The 20700-nt window shown below is 43.1% G+C and overlaps 1 protein-coding gene across 1 annotated transcript in view; it reads left to right on the forward strand.

The window, feature by feature from the left end:
- Window positions 1–19385, forward strand: part of LOC144783908 (extracellular calcium-sensing receptor-like) — a 119255-nt gene extending 99870 nt beyond the window's left edge. Inside the window, exon 8 of the mRNA XM_078662648.1 lies at window positions 18466–19385. Within this exon, the coding sequence (XP_078518774.1) occupies window positions 18466–19385 (920 nt within the window). The remainder of the gene's footprint in view (window positions 1–18465) is intronic.
- The last annotated feature ends 1315 nt before the right edge of the window (window positions 19386–20700 follow it).

A 20700-nucleotide genomic window follows, 5' to 3' on the forward strand; every position in this document is an offset into this window, starting at 1 on the left:
CAAACAAACCAATAATTAGAAGAAGTAATGACATAAAGAACAAAAATAGAAGTGGAGACCGCTTAGGAATAGAATGGAACTGAAAAATGGAGAAAAAGAGTAGAGGCAAAAAAGAAGGAGGAAAAAAGAAGAAGAAGAAGAAGAAGGAAAAAGAGAAAGAGACCAGGAAAAAAGGAAAAAGAGTGGACAGATCAAGGCACAAAGGCCTGATCGGAGAAAAAGAGAGTAACCAAAATATAGAAGGCGAGGTTACACCAGAGAAAGGACAAACCCCATGAGCCACCAACAAGAGGACAAATACAGAATACACAGAAATAAGAGGTTGAGAGCAAAACCTCAAGAAGAGGAGCAAAATAAAGGAAAGGATCAAAAGAGGTCAAAAAGAAAATAAGAAGAGTTACAGCGAAGAATACAAAAGAGGAAAGGCATTATATATTAGTGTCCATATTGGAAGGAGAAACACTCTGAAAATAAGCATGGAGCTTCTGCGGGTCATCAAAGGATCTGGTACGGCCATTATGTGTGATCTTGCAAAAGCATGGATGTAGAATTCCATATTGAATGTTCAGTTGTCTCATTAGAGGACAAAGATTCAAGAATTCTTTGCGCCGGGCATTGGTAGCAGATGAAAGATCTTGCGAGATAAAAATATTATGCCCAGACCATTGGAGACGTCGTTTAATCCTGGCGGCTTTTAGAACAGACATTAATTCTGTAAATTCCAGGAAAAGCATAATGATGCCACGAGGTTTGGTAGAGTTGGAATTAAGACGACCAAGACGAAGGGCTCTCTGGATATTTAGAGGATGTGATGATGGTTGAAGGTCCAAGAGTTCCTGTAGAAATTTCTGTATGAAAGACACCATGTCAGAACCTGCCAAATTTTCCGGAACACCATAAACGCGTAGATTGTTTCTACGATTGCGATTTTCCAAATCCTCTGTGTGGAGCTTTAGCTTGTGGATCTCCTGCTCCAACAATGGGATTTTAGATGAAGCGTCTTGAATATCGCTCACACGCTGTTCCAAATTTAAAACCTTGCTTTCCATGAGAACCCATCGCTCCTCAATCTGCTGAAGCTTCGCATTAGTAGCAACCATGAAAGGTTGGAGGCCACGCACTTCCTCAAGAATAGTATCCAAGACAGGATTAGAGGATGACTTAATAGGAGAAGGCGGGTCGTTTTTAGGCCTCTTGGGTTTGGTTCCAGTCTGTGAGAATTTTGGAGGAATAGAGTCATTCGCCATGATGATGAAATCCTATTAAAGAGCACTCCACAGGAAAGGAGGAAAAAGGTAAGCACTTCTGAAAGCAGCAGGAACTTATGTAGGTGAGGAAACTGTACTGGCTCAGAGATGTTGGAGTAGTAATAGAGGCATACAAAAGCAGTGAGATGCGGGAACAAAAAAGGGCAGGCAAAAGAATGCACGTCACTGAAGAGCTTATTCTCTCACGTTTGTGAGAATGGCGAAAAGACCTGCTACACTTGTGTGAGGAAAAACCAGAAATGCTATAGGAAGCATCCACAAAAGCCAGCACAGATATGGGGAAATACAATGTGGAAGCGCTAACACTTTACAGTTCTTTGAGGCATGAAAAAGCAAGAAGAGAGGCGACGATAATCCAAATCCAAGGAGTCTAAAATGGCGGCCGTTGGATCCTCACAGAACAAATGTAGAACATTACCAATGCATGAGCAATGGGTCAAAGGATATAAAAAAAAACAAGAGAGCATCACACATGGTAAAAATATTTCCAGGCATGACCTCCAATTAATGTGCGAGTGAGGAGAAACTGTAGCCAAGGAGGAAAAGAGAGCACGTCAAAATCGCCAACTTTAAAATGGCGGCCGGGTTTCTTCACAGGAGATCAATTGAAGGCAGTGAGAGCAGAGAGATGAGAAGCATGTGTCAGAGAGCTTCAGGAGATTTGCAGAAAAAGGAAAAATATGTCCAGGTGACACCTTCAGAGTTCGATAACATTACTGAAGTAGAGCAGCGTATGAGAATAGGTGCATGTGAAAGAACGGCATACAAAATGGCAGCCACCCGTGTTACGGGAGAAGTAGAAATTACCGGAACAAATATCTGCCGGTCTGCCGCATGTAGACGCCGCTCAGCTGCATCCTCGTATTGCAGGCACCTTCCGCAGACACTGCAGCCCAGACAGCCGTTCAAAAAAATGGCGAGATAGGCCCTCACCGCATCCGCGTTAATTGTCCGTAGCGGAGCTCACGGAGAAGCCGTCCTGTCCCGAAGGCGCGCAAGCCACGCCCCCATACCAAAGTATCTTTAAAAGTGCAAAAATGCACACAGTAAAATACATATACAGTCAAATCAATTTCAAAGGGTTGCTTAAAACACCGTCTCCTGCAAAATACTAGACAGGTAATACATCAAACATTGTAGAAAGTCTACACGATATTCATAGACCCACAATCTAATACCACTGCCCTTAAGAATGCACTTGGGTACATTTTCACTTCATCATTCATAAGTTGAAAAGAGCTTCTCTAAGACTGATATTGTGATGCTTTTTCAGAAATGAAACTTGAAAATGTCTTGAGTACATAGCATAGAATCCACAGAAAAATGTAAAGTTTGGCATCGTTTGTCCAGACGTCTCATCACAGGGGCATGGCAGGTAATCAAGATTGGAGTTAAAACCCAATGGTTAACACAGCATATATTTCAGTGTGCCTGCCCTGTAGCGGAGCATTGAGCTACATTCCCAGTGCCCCATTGGTCTGGTCATCTATCTCTCAATCTGACCTGGAAGTACAGAATTCTTATAGACAGCCAAACTCATCTTCTGCCTCTCTATTAATGTTTTTTCAATATCAGCTTAATCATACAGGGCCTAGCATAATTGTATTTTATTAATGGGAAGGTTCGTCTCTGGGTCTGTGAATGCCTGGTGTAAATTGACCGAAGGCAGGCTAGATTGTCAGAGCTTTTGCCGCAGCTCAGTCTTTAATAATAACCCTGGTGAGCTTGCCTCCTTATTTTTCCAAACGGGCAGCCAAAATAAGGGTGGCAGGGCTCTAATGTAGTTGTCTATGTATGGAATGCCAAGTTCTCTATGAGAGAATAGGTGAGAGGTCGAAATTGATGCCATCAAATCCCTTCTGCAAATTCTGTTCTCATCAGTCTGTACAATGTTACATTTGTGGATGCCCCCAAATGTCAGCCCCATACGTTGCAGTGGGTATGCATTGTGTTTTATAGATTTGAAATAGGGGGGACAGGGTGGCCCCTCCTCTGGGTTGAGGTAAGCTAAGTAAAGTGCTGATTGCCATTATGAATTTAATCCTGCAATGCATGATATGTGGTACCCAAGATCCCATGGCAGCAAATGTTAGGCCAAAGTATGAAAAAGTGCTTGTGCATTTTAAGGTGTGGTTGCTGATTAAAAAGGTGGACATACAACACTTCTTGTTACTACAGACCATAATATCAGATTTTGTAAAATTAGTTTCAGGTCAAGTGTGGCCATAAAATCTACAAAACCGTAAATTAAAAGATGCAGGGCTCTGGGTGTACGCACCAGCAGGACAGCATTGTCCACGTACAAGTGGGAGGGTATTATAGAGCCTTTAATTTTAGGGACATCAGACGTGATGTTCATTAAAAACGGATGCAGATTAATAATATATAAAATAAATAAAAATGGTTGAAAGACACATCCTTGTCTGACACCATGAAAGACACCTAGGTCAGAGGTAACCTCTCCAGCTGTAGATATTCTAACCCGAGCTCATATGTCCTTACGCAGATACGTGAGAAAGTGCACTAATGTTTCGTCCAAATCCAGCGAGAGAAGATTTGTAGGCCTGGGTAGGGCTTGCAGAGAATTCAAAAACCTCTACGAGATTCCTCAGAGTGCTGTTGCGTGGCTGAGTAACTTGAACTGAGATGCAGACCTTGAATTGAATGAGCGTTTAAACTCTGTAATACTGTCTTGTTAGCCCAAAAGTCTGGGGGACATGATTTCAGGTGCTTCTCCTGCAAATTAGCAAAATCAAATAACCATTGATTGTCTCTGCCCACAGTCCCTGCAGCGAGGTGGGCTCTGAGTGCCCCTACTTACATGTGAAACACAAAGCGTGTTTTTAGGTCGAGTATTAGAGACCTCTTGTATATACTTTAGTATATTCTCATATGATTATGTACTTTGTGGGACATTTTTTGCTGTCTAACTGCCTCTATTTAATTGTCTTGATAGAAAACGGCCAGTAGAGGTCAGCAAAATACCAGCATTGCTTTCTGCTTGTTCAACTGCCTCTATTTAACTGTCTTGATAGAAAACGACCAGTAGAGGTCAGTAAAATACCAGAATTGCTTTCTACTGAGGGACTTTCTTTTTTTTATTTTTCTGGCAACTGCCTCTATTTAACTTTCTTGATAGAAAATGACCAGCAGAGGTCAGTAAAATACCAGAATCACTTTACCATTCTCGATATTCCAGTCCATAGAAATTGTCTTCCATGAACAACCGTAGACAATAATATTTTTTTTCAAATCTTGTATTTTCATTGATATGACCCCCGAAGGCCCTGATTTATTATTAAAAACCGAGCTTTGGACTTTACCATTTCCCGCTGAAAGGCAATATTTCTCTCCATGTGTTCCCATACCTGGCGTGTCACACAGTTTGGTGTCTACATTCCCTCCATGTTAAAGAACAGTAGATGTTTCAGCACCCAGGCTAATGTGCTGCTAAATACAGATGCGATCCGAAAGGCGAGACCAATTTCTTTTTAAATTAAGTTTGCTATGTTTGGTCATCGGACAGATAACCAAGGCATTTATTGATCCAACACAGCAGATGCAGATGCACTGCCACCCAGTGGTCGTCTATACAAAGCCTGTTCAATTATATATATATTATATGAGAGTGTGTGTAGAACAGTTGTGCAGATGGTGGTCTGAAATCATCATTTACCAATAATAACACCTTTTAGTTAATTTTGTGGGCACTCTTCCTGTCTCTAAACCCCTCTTGCTTAAAATGGAATGAAAAAGATACTGATGGTGGGTGTTTTGCTCCTAGTGACATTGTGATGTAATTTCTTACTTAAATGTAGGGAGATGTGTCACATTGTAAAGACCTGCGTCATAATTTTACCTGCGTCAGGTATAATGTATGGAGGGTAGGCGTTCACCACGCAGGAAAACCTCGTAAAAGTGATGCAGTGAAATGTACAAGATTTCACTGTGCCACTTTTACAGTATGCCACTGCATTAAAACCTTACGCCTGTTTGAAACAGGCATAAGGAGTGACACAGTATAATAAGTATAGGCCTCAACATGCATTGCTGGAGTTACGTTGTGCTTGCGTCATGACTCCAGCGATGCGTGACTTTTGGGCCAACAGATGCATTAGAATTGTTTGGAATGCATCCCACGTCAAAGCCTAGTTTTTGTACCGCTATGCAAAGTGGATCCATTCCCTACTCTTTACTTACATGAATCCAGAATGGGAGAGCCCGGTAAGCTCTGTTACTCTGTGGTTTACAGAGTTTTTGCTGAACTCCATGCTCCAAGCGATCAGGGAGATGGGTCTGAAGCAATTAAGCTGTGAACGATCCCCCTTTTTAAAAATGGGAACTATTATATACATAGTCCAAGTGCTAGCTAGTGGGGAATGAGTCAGACCATTAAAAACATTAATAAAGGTGTCCAGAACTCAGGGCTTTTCTTGAAAAGATCGATTGGGATGCCATCTGGGCCTGGGGCCTTGCCATCTATACTCCGACTGATAGCGCCTTCTACCTCGCTCAAGGTCACTTGGAATACCCCATGGATATACTCCCTAATGTTGGTACTTGGGGCTCGGGTAGCAGCATACATTTTGTTAATATGGGCTTCCCAGACTTCGCTGGCGATATGGCAAGGTATTGGGGTGGCTGCATGACTCAAGCACTTTATGTCAGACACTGCCCTCCAAAATCATTTAGGGCCATATGTATGAAGCTCAAATGGGTTCGCAAACGCCGAAATTTGCAGAATTTCAGCGTTTGCGAACTCTTTTTGTTTTGCTAAATGGTATGTATGTAGTAAATTTAAGTGCAAAATAAGGAATCGCAAATTTGCGATTCCTTATTTTGCGATTCCATTTAAGGAATCGCAAATTTTGCAATTCCTTAAATGCAATGTATGAAGCACCCAAGTTATGCGACTTCTCATTAAGAAATCTCAAATTACCACCAACTTCAAGTTGGTGGTAATTTGCAATTTCTTTCACAAAAGCAATTTTTTGCATATGTGAAGATGTCATGTGGCGCACATACATGCCCTTAGGGCATGTATGTGCGCCAAATGCGCACACATGTGAATATCAGGGGTGCATCAGGGTGTCCTTATAACACCCTTGCACCCTTGAAATTATTCTCAATTTGCGATTCTCAAATTGCGAATCGCAAATAGAGAATAACTTCACATTCATTCCTATGAGCCTCCTGGCCCATAGGAATGAATGAGAAATTATTCCTTAATTGCGATTCGAAATTTGCGAAATTGCAATTAAGGAATTTTAAGAAATCGCAAAAAAAAATTGAATTTCTACATACATACCAATTTCCAAATCTCAAATAGCGATTTCTAAAAAATCGCTATTTGAGATTCGCAAATCTGAATGTTGATACATCTGCCCCTTAGTATTCCTTCTTGATGCTGTCAACACTAGGGAATCCTATTGAAGTGCAACACTTCCCTCTTTCTCCTAGAGGTAAACTTTTTGTAATCTTTAAAGTGAGTTGCCACTTCCGAAGGAATCCCAGCGGTGGCTGTAAGTGCCTTATGCAGTTTGCGATTTGCTGTAGTGCATTCGTGGTTAGATCCCCAGGGCTTGGTAATCGATGTACCATGTGGGCACAATATCTTGTTCCGAATATTCAGACAAAGCAGGTTGAAATCTCAAACTATTCATGTCCTGAGTCATTGCCTGTCAAGTAGAACACAACCAAGTTTGGATTCTCCGTGATCACAGTGTGGAAAAGCTTTGCATCTTAGTCGTAAGCCATCAGTGGTTACTAGCAATTTGCAAGCTCCACACTCCACCCTGAATTTGAGATTGAGGGGCAAGGCAATTACCACCTCAATGTGGTTATGGTCCCGATAAATAGAGGGAAGTAAATTCCATTGGAGTTCTAGGTCAGTCAGTTTGAATGAAAGGAAGAAATAATTTATTATGGAAGAACAACCTCTGCCACTATAAGTAGGTTTTGTATAGTCAGCGTCACCAGGGACGTCCATTACGTTAATTAGATTCTGGGTGGTCAAATGACTCAGCAACTTGGAACCTCTAGTATTGATGCCAATCATTGATTTAGTTGGGGAGCTTCCTACATCTAAAGCAGAGTTCTTCAAACTGTGGGGCCCGCCCCCCCAGGGGGGCGCGACACCCTCCCAGGGGGGGGGCGCGAACTCGACCCTAACATCTTACTTTTGTTGTCCTTAACACATTCTCCGCGTGGCAAGTATTTACCCATTTCAAATGGGAATTTCTTTTCATTAACGAACTCCGGTGAAAGAGGGTTGGAGGGGGGAGGGAGGGGAAATCACTGGGTGCGCTGTGCCGTGCTTTTGTCTAAGTGCTAAGAGTTCACCGTCCCAGGAGGGGGTTAATTGCTGGAGCTGAAATGCTTCAGCTGCAGTGGGAGGCAGGAAGTCTCCGCTGGTAACAAGCACTGGCAAAGCCAGAAGGTTACACCTTTACAAAATCTATTGGCTTTCAATTGTTTTACATATTACACAGCACTAGAGCTGCTGCACAACATAGCTTATGATTTAAAAAAAACACTATGACACAGTCAATGGTGCGCGCATCTTAGCACTTTTTTATATTAAGCCAGGTTTCACAGAAGCTCAACTGCTATGCAATATGTAAAAAGAAAAAAATTGCTAAACCAAATAGATATTCATATAGTCGAAACCTATTGCCTTTTGCCGATGCAGGTTGTTCAAGTTGGCAGTTATGATGGCCTGAGTGAACTTGTTCTCCCTGTTCAGCAGGAAGTCACCATACCGGAGGAAGGGCTTTAAGTAGAATGAAAAAACTTGTGGGGGCTCCCAGAGGGGCATGGTCGATGTAATGAAGGGCGTGACTTAAAACCCCTAACTGAAAATCCCATGCCCGGTATGGTGTGTCGCCCCACTGGTATTTTGCTGCTTCATCATTCCATCCATATACATGTAACATTACATCTACTACAAGCCAGGACTATTGTCTTTGTCAATGGTTGTTAGTTGCATAAGATAAATATGCATCAGCGATGGCTTTGAAGCTTGAGAGGAGTGCTGCTATGGGTGAGAGTGCGCTGCAAGGGTGGAGAGAGGACATTGCTGGTGTGAGAAGGGCACCGATGTGTGTCTGGGAGCTCTGCACGAGAGGGGATCGCTGCAGACTTCATCGAGGGCATTGATGAGGGTGAGGCTGGGGGCACACCCAGAGTGAGGAGTGCCATGGCAGTGGCTAACAACAAAAGGAGTGTGATAAGTGTGCAAATGGGGGCACTTTGAGTGTGAGATTGGCTGCCCCACGGAGGGAGGCTGGGCAGCGTGCAACTGTTTGAAGATGTAACTTGGGGAGTGATCAGAGGTGCGCATCTGGTAGTGAGCAGTCACAGTGAGATTTTGAAAGGAGTGAGTTTGTATGGGGGGGGGGGAGTCCCTGTCTACCGGGACTGTGTGTGCACGCGTGTGGCTGAGGTGTGAATAGGGCGCACACTGCAACAAGTCACTGTGGGGTGAGTGGATGTGTGCATGGGTGATAGTGAGTGTATGGAATCACCGTGTGAAGAAGGTTGCATCCGTGCAGGTGGTGGGAAAGCAAAGAGAGGGTGAACCAGTGTTGTAATGACTGTCTGCTGGCGGACTGTGTGCAGCGATGAGGGGCTGCTCGGTGAAGGTGTGTGCAGCGTGATTGTGAGTGGACAGTGAGTGCAGGTAGTGTCTGAGAACAACTGTCTGCCAGCAGTGCGTGATACGTCACCGGGGGCCCTGAAAACGCGCTAGCGGTACATTTAGCGCTGAGACACCCCCTCATGGAAAGTGTGTGCAAGGCGCGTCTTCAGAGAAATGTGTGCACCGGGAACCATTGTGCAGACGTTGTATCAGAGGGAGTGTGTCAGTGAGATTGTGCATAGAGAGATTTCTTGCAGAAAGTCACTGCAACAAAGTGTGTGCAGGGGGAGTGCGTGTATGGGGGTCACCAGCTAGGAAGTCACTGCAAGAAAAGTGTATGCAGACGGGGTCACCATCTAGGTACCCTAGCCACAAGCCACTGCAGGGAGAGTGTGTGCAGGGTGAGTGCGTGCATGGTGAATACCAGCTAGGAAGTCACCACAAGGAAAGTGTGTGCAGGGTAAATGCGTGCATGGGGGTCACTGGCTTAGTGTGTCAGCCCGGCCTGGAAGTGTTTCTAACTTGAATACTACAATTACATTGTAGCAGAACTAACTTGCAAGCCGCAGAGCTGCAAACAGATTTAGCAACATTATTTGTCGGATATGGCCCGTGATATGCACGTGGCGGTCAATTCCAGAAATTTCTGTCAGGTGGTGGGGGGGCCCAACATCTAAAAAAATTGAGATGGTGGGGCTCAACATACAAAAGTTTGAAGACCTCTGATCTAAAGGAAGGGTGAGCAAACAAATGGTACCAGTAGTAAGCATCTCATTAAAATCTCCAGCCAAACAGACCCCTGGAGAAAAACCTTTATTGGCAACTTAATTTAAATATAATCAAATAAAATGGGGAACTTGGTATTCAAGACATTGATGAAGTCTTTATTATAAAAATCAATAAAATACCAAATCATATCTCGACCTGGAAATTATACCTGCTTGTTGCAATCGACTTAATGATTCCTCGAGCCAAAAGGTTCACCCAAATAGCTAGGCCACCCAAAGCACGCCTAGACCGAGAAAGATTGCGGGAGTACTAAGACATTTAAACCCATCAATTGGTAGTTACTGTGTAGACCAAGTTTCCTGAAACATATGTACATCATATCTATACCACTATTATAAAGAGAGAACTGTGAACCTTTGAGGCGGGTAAATTCTGGAAGTACAGCACTAATCATAACACCCAATACACCATTGGAAAGGGGAGTGAATGCAGATGGACATAGGCTACACATCTGGGCACCACATACATTAGAAACGTAAAACAACATAGGGGGGTAAAGTAGTCCCTTCTGGGCGTTCTAAACGACAGTGGCCGTGTTGGTGGGCGTGGCGTGGGCATCATTGGGGGGCATGGCGTGTGCTCTCTCATCGACCTCAAACTACACTACAGTGGGCGGAAGCGCCACACGTTAAACAGAGTGCTGGCAATTACAAACTAAACACACCATCGCATCATGACCAAAATTCCAAGTACAAACGCAAGTTCGCCCACAACTTTCATCAACAAGTGGGCGTGGCGTGGCCGTCATTGGGGGGCATGGCGTGTGCTCTATCATCAACGTCAAACTACACTACTACAGTGGTTGGAAGCGCAAAACGTTAAACAGAGTGTTGCCAATCGTATCAATCCTTTCACATTCACAGGGGGCCCCATTGGACGCCTAATGAAGGTGTCAATGTGCGCAAAAAAGGATTACAATTCCAAGCACCGCACGTTAAACACAGTGCTCACAATTACTAACGAAGCACACCATCGCTTCATCACAATTGGGGGTGTGCTCTCTTATCGACGTCAATAAACAACTTTTACCAACCGTGTCAATCTTTTCACGTTCACAGGGGGCCGGATAACAAGAAGAATCGCCTCATTGGACACGTACTCATTTGACTGCGTCAACACACGCACACTTACAGATAAGGAATCTAGACGCGACCTCATTGCATGCCTTAACGTACACAGACGGGCGGCAATAGCGGGAAGTCTGTAGACTAATGAGCGGAATACTTAAATGTTCAAGCCACATTTGTTTTCAGGACTCTCCCTCCACCCTGACTTCCGCGTGGGAGGAATGGCAGGTATGTATGTGCCTGGGGCGCCTCCCGCTACAGATGATGGCGGAGGGGAGTGTGATGGGGGAGAGAGGGGGGACACTGCCTCTCTGGTGAGAGCTGTCAGGTAAACAAACAGATTGACGGCAAATTGGATGGCCAGGACAGGTGAAGCTGAGGCTCTCAGAAAAGAGGGCCAGGTAGTTTGAGGGGAAGTGGGCAAAAAGGGGTGATTGGTAAGAGAGAGAAAGGAGCTGCCTGTGTCCGGGGTGCGCAATGCTGGTGAGTACCTTTCACCTCGCAAAGCCTACCCGGACAACGTCGGGACGGGCTGCTAGTTGTCTTATAAAGGTTAGCGATTCAGGTAACATAACTTTAGAGGCCGGCCTCATTCCAGTTTAAGATTTTCAGGGCTGAATCTCTGGGAAACGACTTTCGTTCTAAAACCTGCGTTGTAATGGTACCGCGTTGTTAGAGTTTCGTTGAAAAGGATGTTCCCCCACCTCCAGACCTCATTGGCTCTGTTAGAATTCAGAAAGGAACTCAAGATCTGGCTGTTCAACTGAACCCTTCCTAATCAGCAGGTTCTCAGCACCCGGATACCCTCATGGGTGATTACCTGCGCTTTATAATGCACGTTTGATTGATTGAGCCTGATATAGACTCAAAGGATAAAAGGCCTCAAAAACCAAAATATTTTTAAATCAAATGGTATTCTACATAATGTGAAAGACTTAAAACCAAAGTGGGGCAATAGGCCCTCACACACAATACGAAAACAGGAGCCTCCTCACTGGAGGAATGCTATGGAATCACCCCATGTAGTAGTAAGAACCTTTTCCTCTTCCTCACTCAACTAATGAGCTGCGTTTCGGACAATAGATAATACCAAAAAATGTCTCCTTATTCCATACTGTGTGCTGCCGAGGTGTTTCTGTATCTATATGGAGCCCATTTTGACAAAATGTAGGGTTAGTCCTTGTCAGTGTTGATTTCCCACATGTATACAGCACCGGTGTCATGTGAGTGCGTGTGTTTTCAGTGTACACATGAGCTTCCATTTGTTTGGGTGGTACAAGCCATTTATAATGGCCTTTAGCAGAAAATTGCCCACTGGAGAATGAATGGAACATTATTAGTTTTGATGTGTTTTAGCGACAGATTCATAAATAACATTTGCATTTGAATACCTTTGAAAGACATTGTAAGCTAAAATTGTAACATTGTAGGACCAGTGTAAAAATAACAGTTTAGCAGACACCTCGAATCCTGAAGCATTCCATTGACACCCCAAGGGGCATAAGTAAGTAGCAGAAACATGTTGACATCTGGACATGGGGCACAATAGACAACCTAAATGCCCTTTCAATTTTTCACATTTTTAAACTTACAGTACAAAAAAAAATTAAGTGTGCCAACTCAATTGGGACACTTTTTGTGTCCTTCTAAATTTCGAATGAGAGCAATTTAGACTATATAATTGGCTTCTCCATTGCCTCAGGGACTTTTAACTTTTAGTTTATTGGTAATTAAATTGTGCCACTTGTAGTTAGTGTGAGAATCCAGTAAGATGTAGCTGTGAAGGCCTAATTAAGTAAAAATATCTTTGCACTATTTTGTTATATAGTAATACTCTAGTAGACATTACCTTTGTTTATTGTCATAGACTATATCTGCTTATGATGACTGACATGGTAATCAGTGGATACAATATGCGGCTCAGATCTTTAGTCAGATAAGAAGGGAGAATCTAAGTCTGTATATCAACATATGGAAGCATTGAAATAGCTTCCATTATCTTTGGAAAAGTAATCATACTTGCTGCAGGGAGTCTTAATATTAATCCATCGATACATGCAGACTGGTCTCCATTTCAAAACATTCATTGGCAAAACCAATAGGTCTTCGCTTTAAAAGTCTAAGCTATTTGCTTTGCCAATGTTTGTTCTCTATTAAAGGAAACCCATTCTTGGATGCCTTCCAATGTACATGCATGTGTTGTAACACAAGAATGCATCTCCATGCATCAGCTCGCAGGCGTTTGCATGTGCCATGTTGCATTGAGGCCATTTGTAATATACCATTCTAACATGACAGACAGCCACATTCGAACCTTGAAAAGGACATCTTTAAAAAGATGCAAGACTGGTAATTTGTATTTTTAGACCTGCCAGCCTCAGGGTGGTGTTCCAATTTGCTGGACTTATTTTTGTTGGCCTTAGGACTCTGTGCACATTACCACTGCTGACCAGTTCTAAAGTGCTTGTGTTCACTCCCCTAAAACATGGTTAAAGTGGCTTATACCCAATTGGAATATATAATGTTCTTGTAATTCCCTTGTTTAGTGCTATACCATATACTCAGGGCATGTAATTTAAATGCTACTAATAGGCTTGCAGCACTTATTGTGCCACCCACTTAAGTAGCACTTTAAAACATGTCCCAGGCCTTGTATTGCAGCCCTCAATGAAGTGTTAAACTGCCATGTCGACTTGGCATTTAAACCTCCTTGCCAAGTCACAAACCCCCCTTTTATTGCATAGAGTAACCCGTAAGGCAGGCCCTAGGTAGGGAATAGGGTAGGACGAGATATACATTTATGTTTACATGTCCTGGTAGTGAAAAACAACAAAATCTGTATTTCACTACTGTGAGGCCTACCCCCATCCCCAAAGGAAAACATTGGGTATTCCTTATTATACCTAATATGCTGTAATTTCCAATTGGTATCAAGTAGCTATAACATGTTTGATGACTTTGGAATCGTAATGAAAAACGCTATTTAATGGTAAAGTTGAGGATTTGATAACAGTTTTGAAAATGCCACTATAAGATAGTTGTATTAGAAAACAAATGTTTTCCCAGGATTTTAATTCTGTGATAAACAAAAAAAGTGCAGTGAAAGGTGGATATATAAAAGCAAAAAGCATCACAATTAAAAATACATATGACTGATAATTGTGATGCACTTTTATATCTCCACTTTTCACAGCACTTTTCTTCACCACAAGCATAAGCACCGGATCTTTTCTGCAGACATAAACATGAATTAAGACAACAATAATATAATGAGCAAATTAACTGCAAAAAGAATCTGTCTTCATTCTATGCCTTGGTACTGTTTAAGGAGATATACTCTCAGTCTTCTATTATGGGAAGCAAGTCCTTTTTTGTTTATCACAGAGATTAACATCCTAGTGAATGATTGTTTTCTAATATAGTATACACCACCGGTTTACTAAAATTATGGGGTGACCCTTGCTAAACTATATCCCTTTAGAAAGCTGGCATTTTTTATCCTTTAACCTGTTTGTGCCTGTAGCCTACCTTGGGTCACATGACTTGGTGCAACTGACAGTTAGACTTTTAGAATCCTCCCAGACAGTCACATTAGGATGAGGTGTGCCTTGATGGGCCATCTGCTGACAGGGTGAGAGGGGCAAAGCTGAGCACATTCCCTCTTGCAACTGAATAGGGAGTTTTCTTCCTTCACACATAGGACCTATCACCTCCCCATTGTCACTGCAGCCAGACTGTACCCAGGGCAGGGGAGTCAGGAAATTCTATGCATGTCAAAGTCATTGTTTAGAAGCTTCTCCCACCTTCCAGAAGGAGAGGGAGCCAGGGTTTAAAAGTAGGACTTCAAACACCAACTCTTCAGTACCATTCTGGACCTGTGGATACTCTGCAAGGAAGAAGGACTGCTGTGACACTGAAAGGACTGCTGACCTGCTACTGCCTTGCTGAATTGCTGCCTTTCTGCCCTGCTGCATATTGCCTGGGGAAGAAGGAGTGGACTTTCAATTTGAACCCTGGACCACCAGAGTGACTACAGAGGGATAGTTTGCTAGCCTCCTGATCTGAGCTGACAAGGTTGACAAAAGGCTCCCTTCACCTTACACTCAAACCTGAACCCAGCTTGAGTGAGCTTTGACCCTTCACGTTGTGCCCCTCTAATCCTGGGCCCTTCAGAAATATTCCTGAAGTATACCAGGTAGCCAAAATTAAAAACTGGGAACTTCAAAAATGTTAGGTTACAAACTGCTTTGAGAGCTAGGAGGAAACTGGGACCAACCTTCTTGCCTGTCTGCCTGAGGTGCATCGCTGGTTGGACTGACATTGTGGCTCCTCAAATTTTGTTCTTCTCTGCAGCAACAAATCTGTTTTGTTGTCCTTTGCCAAAGGGGTATATGGCCTCGTGGAGCTGTCTCTGGCTACAGCCTTCTGCCTTGTCCCACTGTAGATTTTCAACTTCACTGAATTTACCTTCTAAGACAATTTCTCAGAATTTCTTCTAGGGCCAAAGCTTAGCGCTGAATGGGCCCAATCACTTCATGGTTCCGAACCGTGCGCCATCGCAGTCTGCCATATTTTTTTACTTTGACCTGGTCTCGCATGATTAGATATCCAAGGTTGCCTCTATTAAAAACGTTAAAAACTGATATTCTGGTTCTACTGATTGGATTTTTGTCATGTCAGTGGCAAATAATATGTACTTTATTTTCCTAAAATGGTGCTGGATTTTTCTTGCATTGTGCTTTCACTTTATGTCTGTTTGAGTGTGACATAAATAATTTCCACATTGCCTCTAAGATAAGCCTGACTGCTTTTTGTGCCAAGGTACCCAGAGTTAAGATCAGCTTAATTTAGTGACTTTTTGTGGTTCACCATGCAAGCTATTGTGGCTGTTGCTAGACCAAGGCTCACACCCCTGCCAACCAGCAACCATCCTGCTCAAAGGACTTGCTGCAAATGTATTTCCAAGTGCAACAGAAAATCTGAATGACACTATACATCATACTGCAACAAACCATGCATGCAATCTACCGTACATGCTATGAAACAAAAGAAATACATTGACAGTGGTTGAGTGGACCATTAAGGAAATGACGATTAGTTTCCTGTGATGAAGCCATCTGTCACAGTGTCCATTCGCCCTACATTACTCTCAATATTTGAAAGTAAATATTCTGTCATTGGCTGAAGAAAATGCACAAACTGCTGCTTCATTCTATATATTTAACATTTTGAAATATGAAAAACATTGCAAACTGACCCAGTGTGAACTCAGTTTGCATTTAAAATGAACACATACGTATGGTGGGGTTGGGGGTCAACATTCTAGGGAGCAAATAAACTAAGCTTTTTACTCTGGAGGTTGTGTTTCTGAGACTAAAGAGTTGTGCAGCAGTGTTACTATTGTACTACATCACTAAGAGGATCTAGAATTCCACCAGGAGCAATAGCTGGAAAGGCTCTTCCGATTCCTCTGGTGATCAGCAATACAATACGAAGGACTTAATTATGATTTTGGCGGTCCGATGGACCGCCAAGCCTGCATTGGTGGTGCAGCTTCTGTCTTAGAACCGCTGCTACCTCTTTGGATCTGCGATCCCTCGGTGGGCTTGCAGCGGTCTGAGGCTGCCATATGTTTGCGTGCCGCTGCGGCACCACCAAGCATATTACAAGTTTCCTCACCGCCACAGTTTTCATGGGGTTGAATCCACCATGGAGAGTGTGGCGATGAGGAAACTAAGGGGCCCGACAGGGCCCCCTGAAGCCTCTGGGCCATGGGATGCAAGCATGGGGGTGCAGGGTGTGCCACCTGTATGCATGCAACCCCAGATACTGCAGGCATGGACTTCAGAGTCCATGCCATGTAGGAACGTGTTTTGCTAGTCCATAGCAATGCCTTGCTAAGGCTCACATATGAGCCTTAGCACTGCACTGCAGAGGGAAAGCCAAAGACCACCCACCAGACAACTCCTAATCTGGCTATCGATGAGCAGATGAGTTTGGCAGTGTTGCAGCGAAGCAGTTGCATGACCACCAACCTCTTAATCTGGCCCTATGTGTTAGCTACAGATCGTGGCTCACATTTATGCTGTGAAATGCCCAAGAATCATGGGAGTTGTAGTTCCCATCTTGTGGACCATAAACTTTGCCACTGAACTAATGCCTACCCTGAGGCTGGGACAGGATGTGTAGCTCGGCCCATAGAGCCTCTCAAGATGGAGCCTTAAGTTCAATGGGTGGCAACTAGGTGGGTATGAGGCGGGTGATATCGCAACAACGTGCAACAGTATTGAATAATTTTGAAACGCATTGGGTAAAAAGCAGCTACAGTTGTTATAGGCAATTATTCGGAGGCACTAATGTACAAGATAAAGCCTTATGCTTTTATCCTTTTTTCTATCGTTCCATTTATACATCCATTCAATATTGTCTCCATCTTTTTTTGCCTTCTTCCTTCCATCAACCGATCCAACCAAACAACCAACCCTAATCCATCCATTTATCCATCTATCTATCCATCTAGCCATCGATCCTTCTCTATCTATTCATCTATCATTCTCTCTCTGCTGATCTATCCATCCACCTGGCCATCCACCCATTAATCCCCCACCACCTACCAGTCCATTCATCCATCCAACCATCCATCCAGACTTTGCAATTTCTTTTCTATTCTTTGAAAGTTTTTATTGGTATCAACAACAAATCGTGTCTAGATTTTAATTTTGCCAACTAAGTCTTACAGTGTAAGAGAAGTGGAGAAGTTGCATTCTTTTTAGCTCTTTATAATGAATCAGCAATTGCATCCTTTTAGGGAACTATACCAGTTATTGACCAGTGTCACTGTCTTGCTGCCAACTGCAGGATTTGGGGGAAATCAGCAGGTCCCAGACCTTAGACGCATAGCCCAACCCAACAGGGCCAAGCTAATCACATGTCCCAAGAATTTTAGGAATTTCACCAGATTCACCATTCATGCACTTCAGAGCAGGTAGGAATTATATGAATTTCCTTGGCTAAAATTCCGTAAGATTCGTGGGCAGCCTCCATTTCATACAAGAATACCGGAAACTCCTTCCTGTTTGCTATGTCACACGCCATGGGGACACTATCCGCTGTTCAGAAGGGTGGAAATGTTTTTGGGGCAACCTACGATAATATCTAGCTCCCTTGGTGCAAGGCAGCTGGATCATCTGTCTTCCTCTGTAGGTTCTATACGGTTCTATAGCACCCACTGTAGACATTGCTAGATATTGGCCGACCCTGAGCACCACAGATTGAGGCATGCTTTGCTATACCAAGCTCTCATCAAAGTGCCCAATACCATTCCCACCACATGATCATCATGGTCAGTACTAGGCACTGCGCATTGCAGCCTGATTCTGATATAAAGCATCTTGTATGTCAAAGTAAAACTTGAGGCAGGGATCCTGTCACAAGATAGTCAAAATACAGATTGCCACTCTGTAAATACCCTGGATGTGTTTGATTGGGTTGTCAATATCTTTCACTGCAACATTTTGTGTTACAAGGATCATTTGTGGTAAAATAAATGTAGCAATACACAAGAGTAAACATATTGTTCAAATGTTATCTGAATATGTTAAATACAATATTAGTAAAACATTGTGTTACATGCATGTAACTATTGAAAAAAGCTTCAGAATCAAGCAGCCTTCTAACATACTGTCTCTGCTATTACCTTCAGATGCCTTGGAATGCATGAAGTGTCCAGAAGATCACTGGTCTTCCAGTAAAAAAGACAGTTGCATACCAAAAGCTATTGATTTTTTGTCCTATGAAGAGCCCCTGGGTTTAATCTTGGCTGTAACTGCCATCATCCTCTTCCTCATTGCTGGTAGCATTGTGTGTATTTTCATTAAATATCGGCACACTCCAGTGGTACGGGCCAACAACCTACATCTCAGTTATATTCTTCTTGTTGCCCTCATGATGTGCTTCCTCTGTTCCTTGGTTTTCATTGGACAACCTAAAAGAGTGATGTGTATGCTCCGTCAGGTGATATTTGGCGTATCCTTCTCACTTGCTGTTTCATGCGTGATGGCTAAAACAATAATGGTAGTTATCGCCTTCAGGGCAACCAAACCCAACAGCACATACAGAAGATGGCTTGGCTTCAGGACTTCTTACTTCATCATACTGACCTGCACTTTTATAGAGCTGAGTCTTGGAGTTATCTGGCTTATGACTTCACCTCCATTCCCAGAACTTAACAACAGTGCTGTCAACTGGAAGATTGAAGCTGCATGCAATGAGGGCTCCATCCTGATGTTCTACTGCACCTTGGTCTTTTTGGGATTCTTGGCATGTATAAGTTTTGGAATTGCTTTTTTAGCTCGAAATTTGCCAGACACTTTTAATGAAGCCAAGTACATCACCTTTAGCATGCTGGTGTTTGTCAGTGTCTGGCTCTCTTTTATCCCAGCCTATTTCAGCACAAAAGGAAAATACCTGATAGCAGTTGAGATTTTTGCAATTTTGTCCTCTGGTACTGGACTTCTGTTCTGTATGTTTGCTCCCAAAGTTTACATTATCTTTCTGAGACCAGAGATGAACACAAGAGATTTTTTAATGAAAGCATCAACAATGTATGTGAAATCTAAATAAAAGCAATGACGGATTAAGCAAGACTGTTATGAGTTATTATTCTAAAGGCAGCATTTATAAATTCTAAATTCAATTTCTGATAAATTTAATCTGTGATCCCATAAACAATCTATATGTGCATTTGTAGCACTGTTAAGCAGGGCTCTCCGGTTAAATAAATAATTTAGTAGTAATCTGTTGTGTTCCTTAAACAAAGCCTATATCCATTCTATTAAACACCTTAATATGTTTTGGGGAAAGTTTGCCTAATATGTCGAAATTTAGAAAGAGTTTAATCTGCAAGGCTTGACAAAATGTGTCGAGTGCTAACTGGAATTGGGCAAACACTATTAATGAAATACATTTAAGTAGCTAAAATCTCTGCCTGTGTCTAAGATTCCCTTGGACAGAAGCTAGATAGTCACATAATGCTAATTCCAGTAACTCTTTTGTAGTTGAAACCAAGAGGCAGATTTACAAGGTCTGGTGCATCTCTGCAAATCAGCAGGGATACGCCAGAACACTTGCGACAGGCAAAACCATCCGTGCGTCACCACTGATGCGCCGCATTTAAAATGCGGCGTGCCGTGGTACACCGATGGGCAGATGCGTGTCGCATGGCCCGGAGGAAATGCAGCACATTGCTGGAGTCGTGTCGCCAGCGCGACGCGGCTCCAGCAAGGCTCGGGGGTGCCCTATGCCTAACAATCTGCGTCACTTCTTACGCCTGCTTCAAGCAGGCGCAGTGTTTTGACGTAGCAAGGCCATAAAAGTGGCTCCGTGAAATCTTGTAGATTTCACTGCGTCACTTTTACGAGGCGTACCTGCGACGGAATGCCCACCCTGCGCTGGAACACCCACATGAAACCTGATGCAGGTTTCATGTGGCGCGGGGGTTTACAACGTGACGCATCTCCCTAAATGTGTCACGCTGTAAATACGGAGCAACATGGCGCATGATATACGCCACCGTTGCGTCACAGAAGTGACGCAACAGCGCCGTAAATGTGTCGCAAGGGGCTTATAAGTCTGGAAGTTAATTTTGAGTTGTGACCTTTAAATGACATTGCTTTCTGACCCTCTTAGTCTCACTTTCCGTTTGTAGGTTAAGAATACCATCCTCACAACTGCTCGCTTAGTGACATTATATATGCTAATTTTGGATCTTTCTTATTGTAAAATACAATCCACTATCAAATTAAACGATAAACTGTATTCATTTCGGCTTGGCCCCACTCCCTTAAGTTACATAATTATTCAATGCATAACCATGTCCTCTGAAACTCTGAAAATATCGACTTAATTAAACCTGTGAAGGTGCTGATTGTCTTGTCTA

This window comes from Lissotriton helveticus, chromosome 10 (assembly GCF_964261635.1).
Source record: "Lissotriton helveticus chromosome 10, aLisHel1.1, whole genome shotgun sequence".
In the NCBI taxonomy this organism is placed as follows: Eukaryota; Metazoa; Chordata; class Amphibia; order Caudata; family Salamandridae; genus Lissotriton; species Lissotriton helveticus.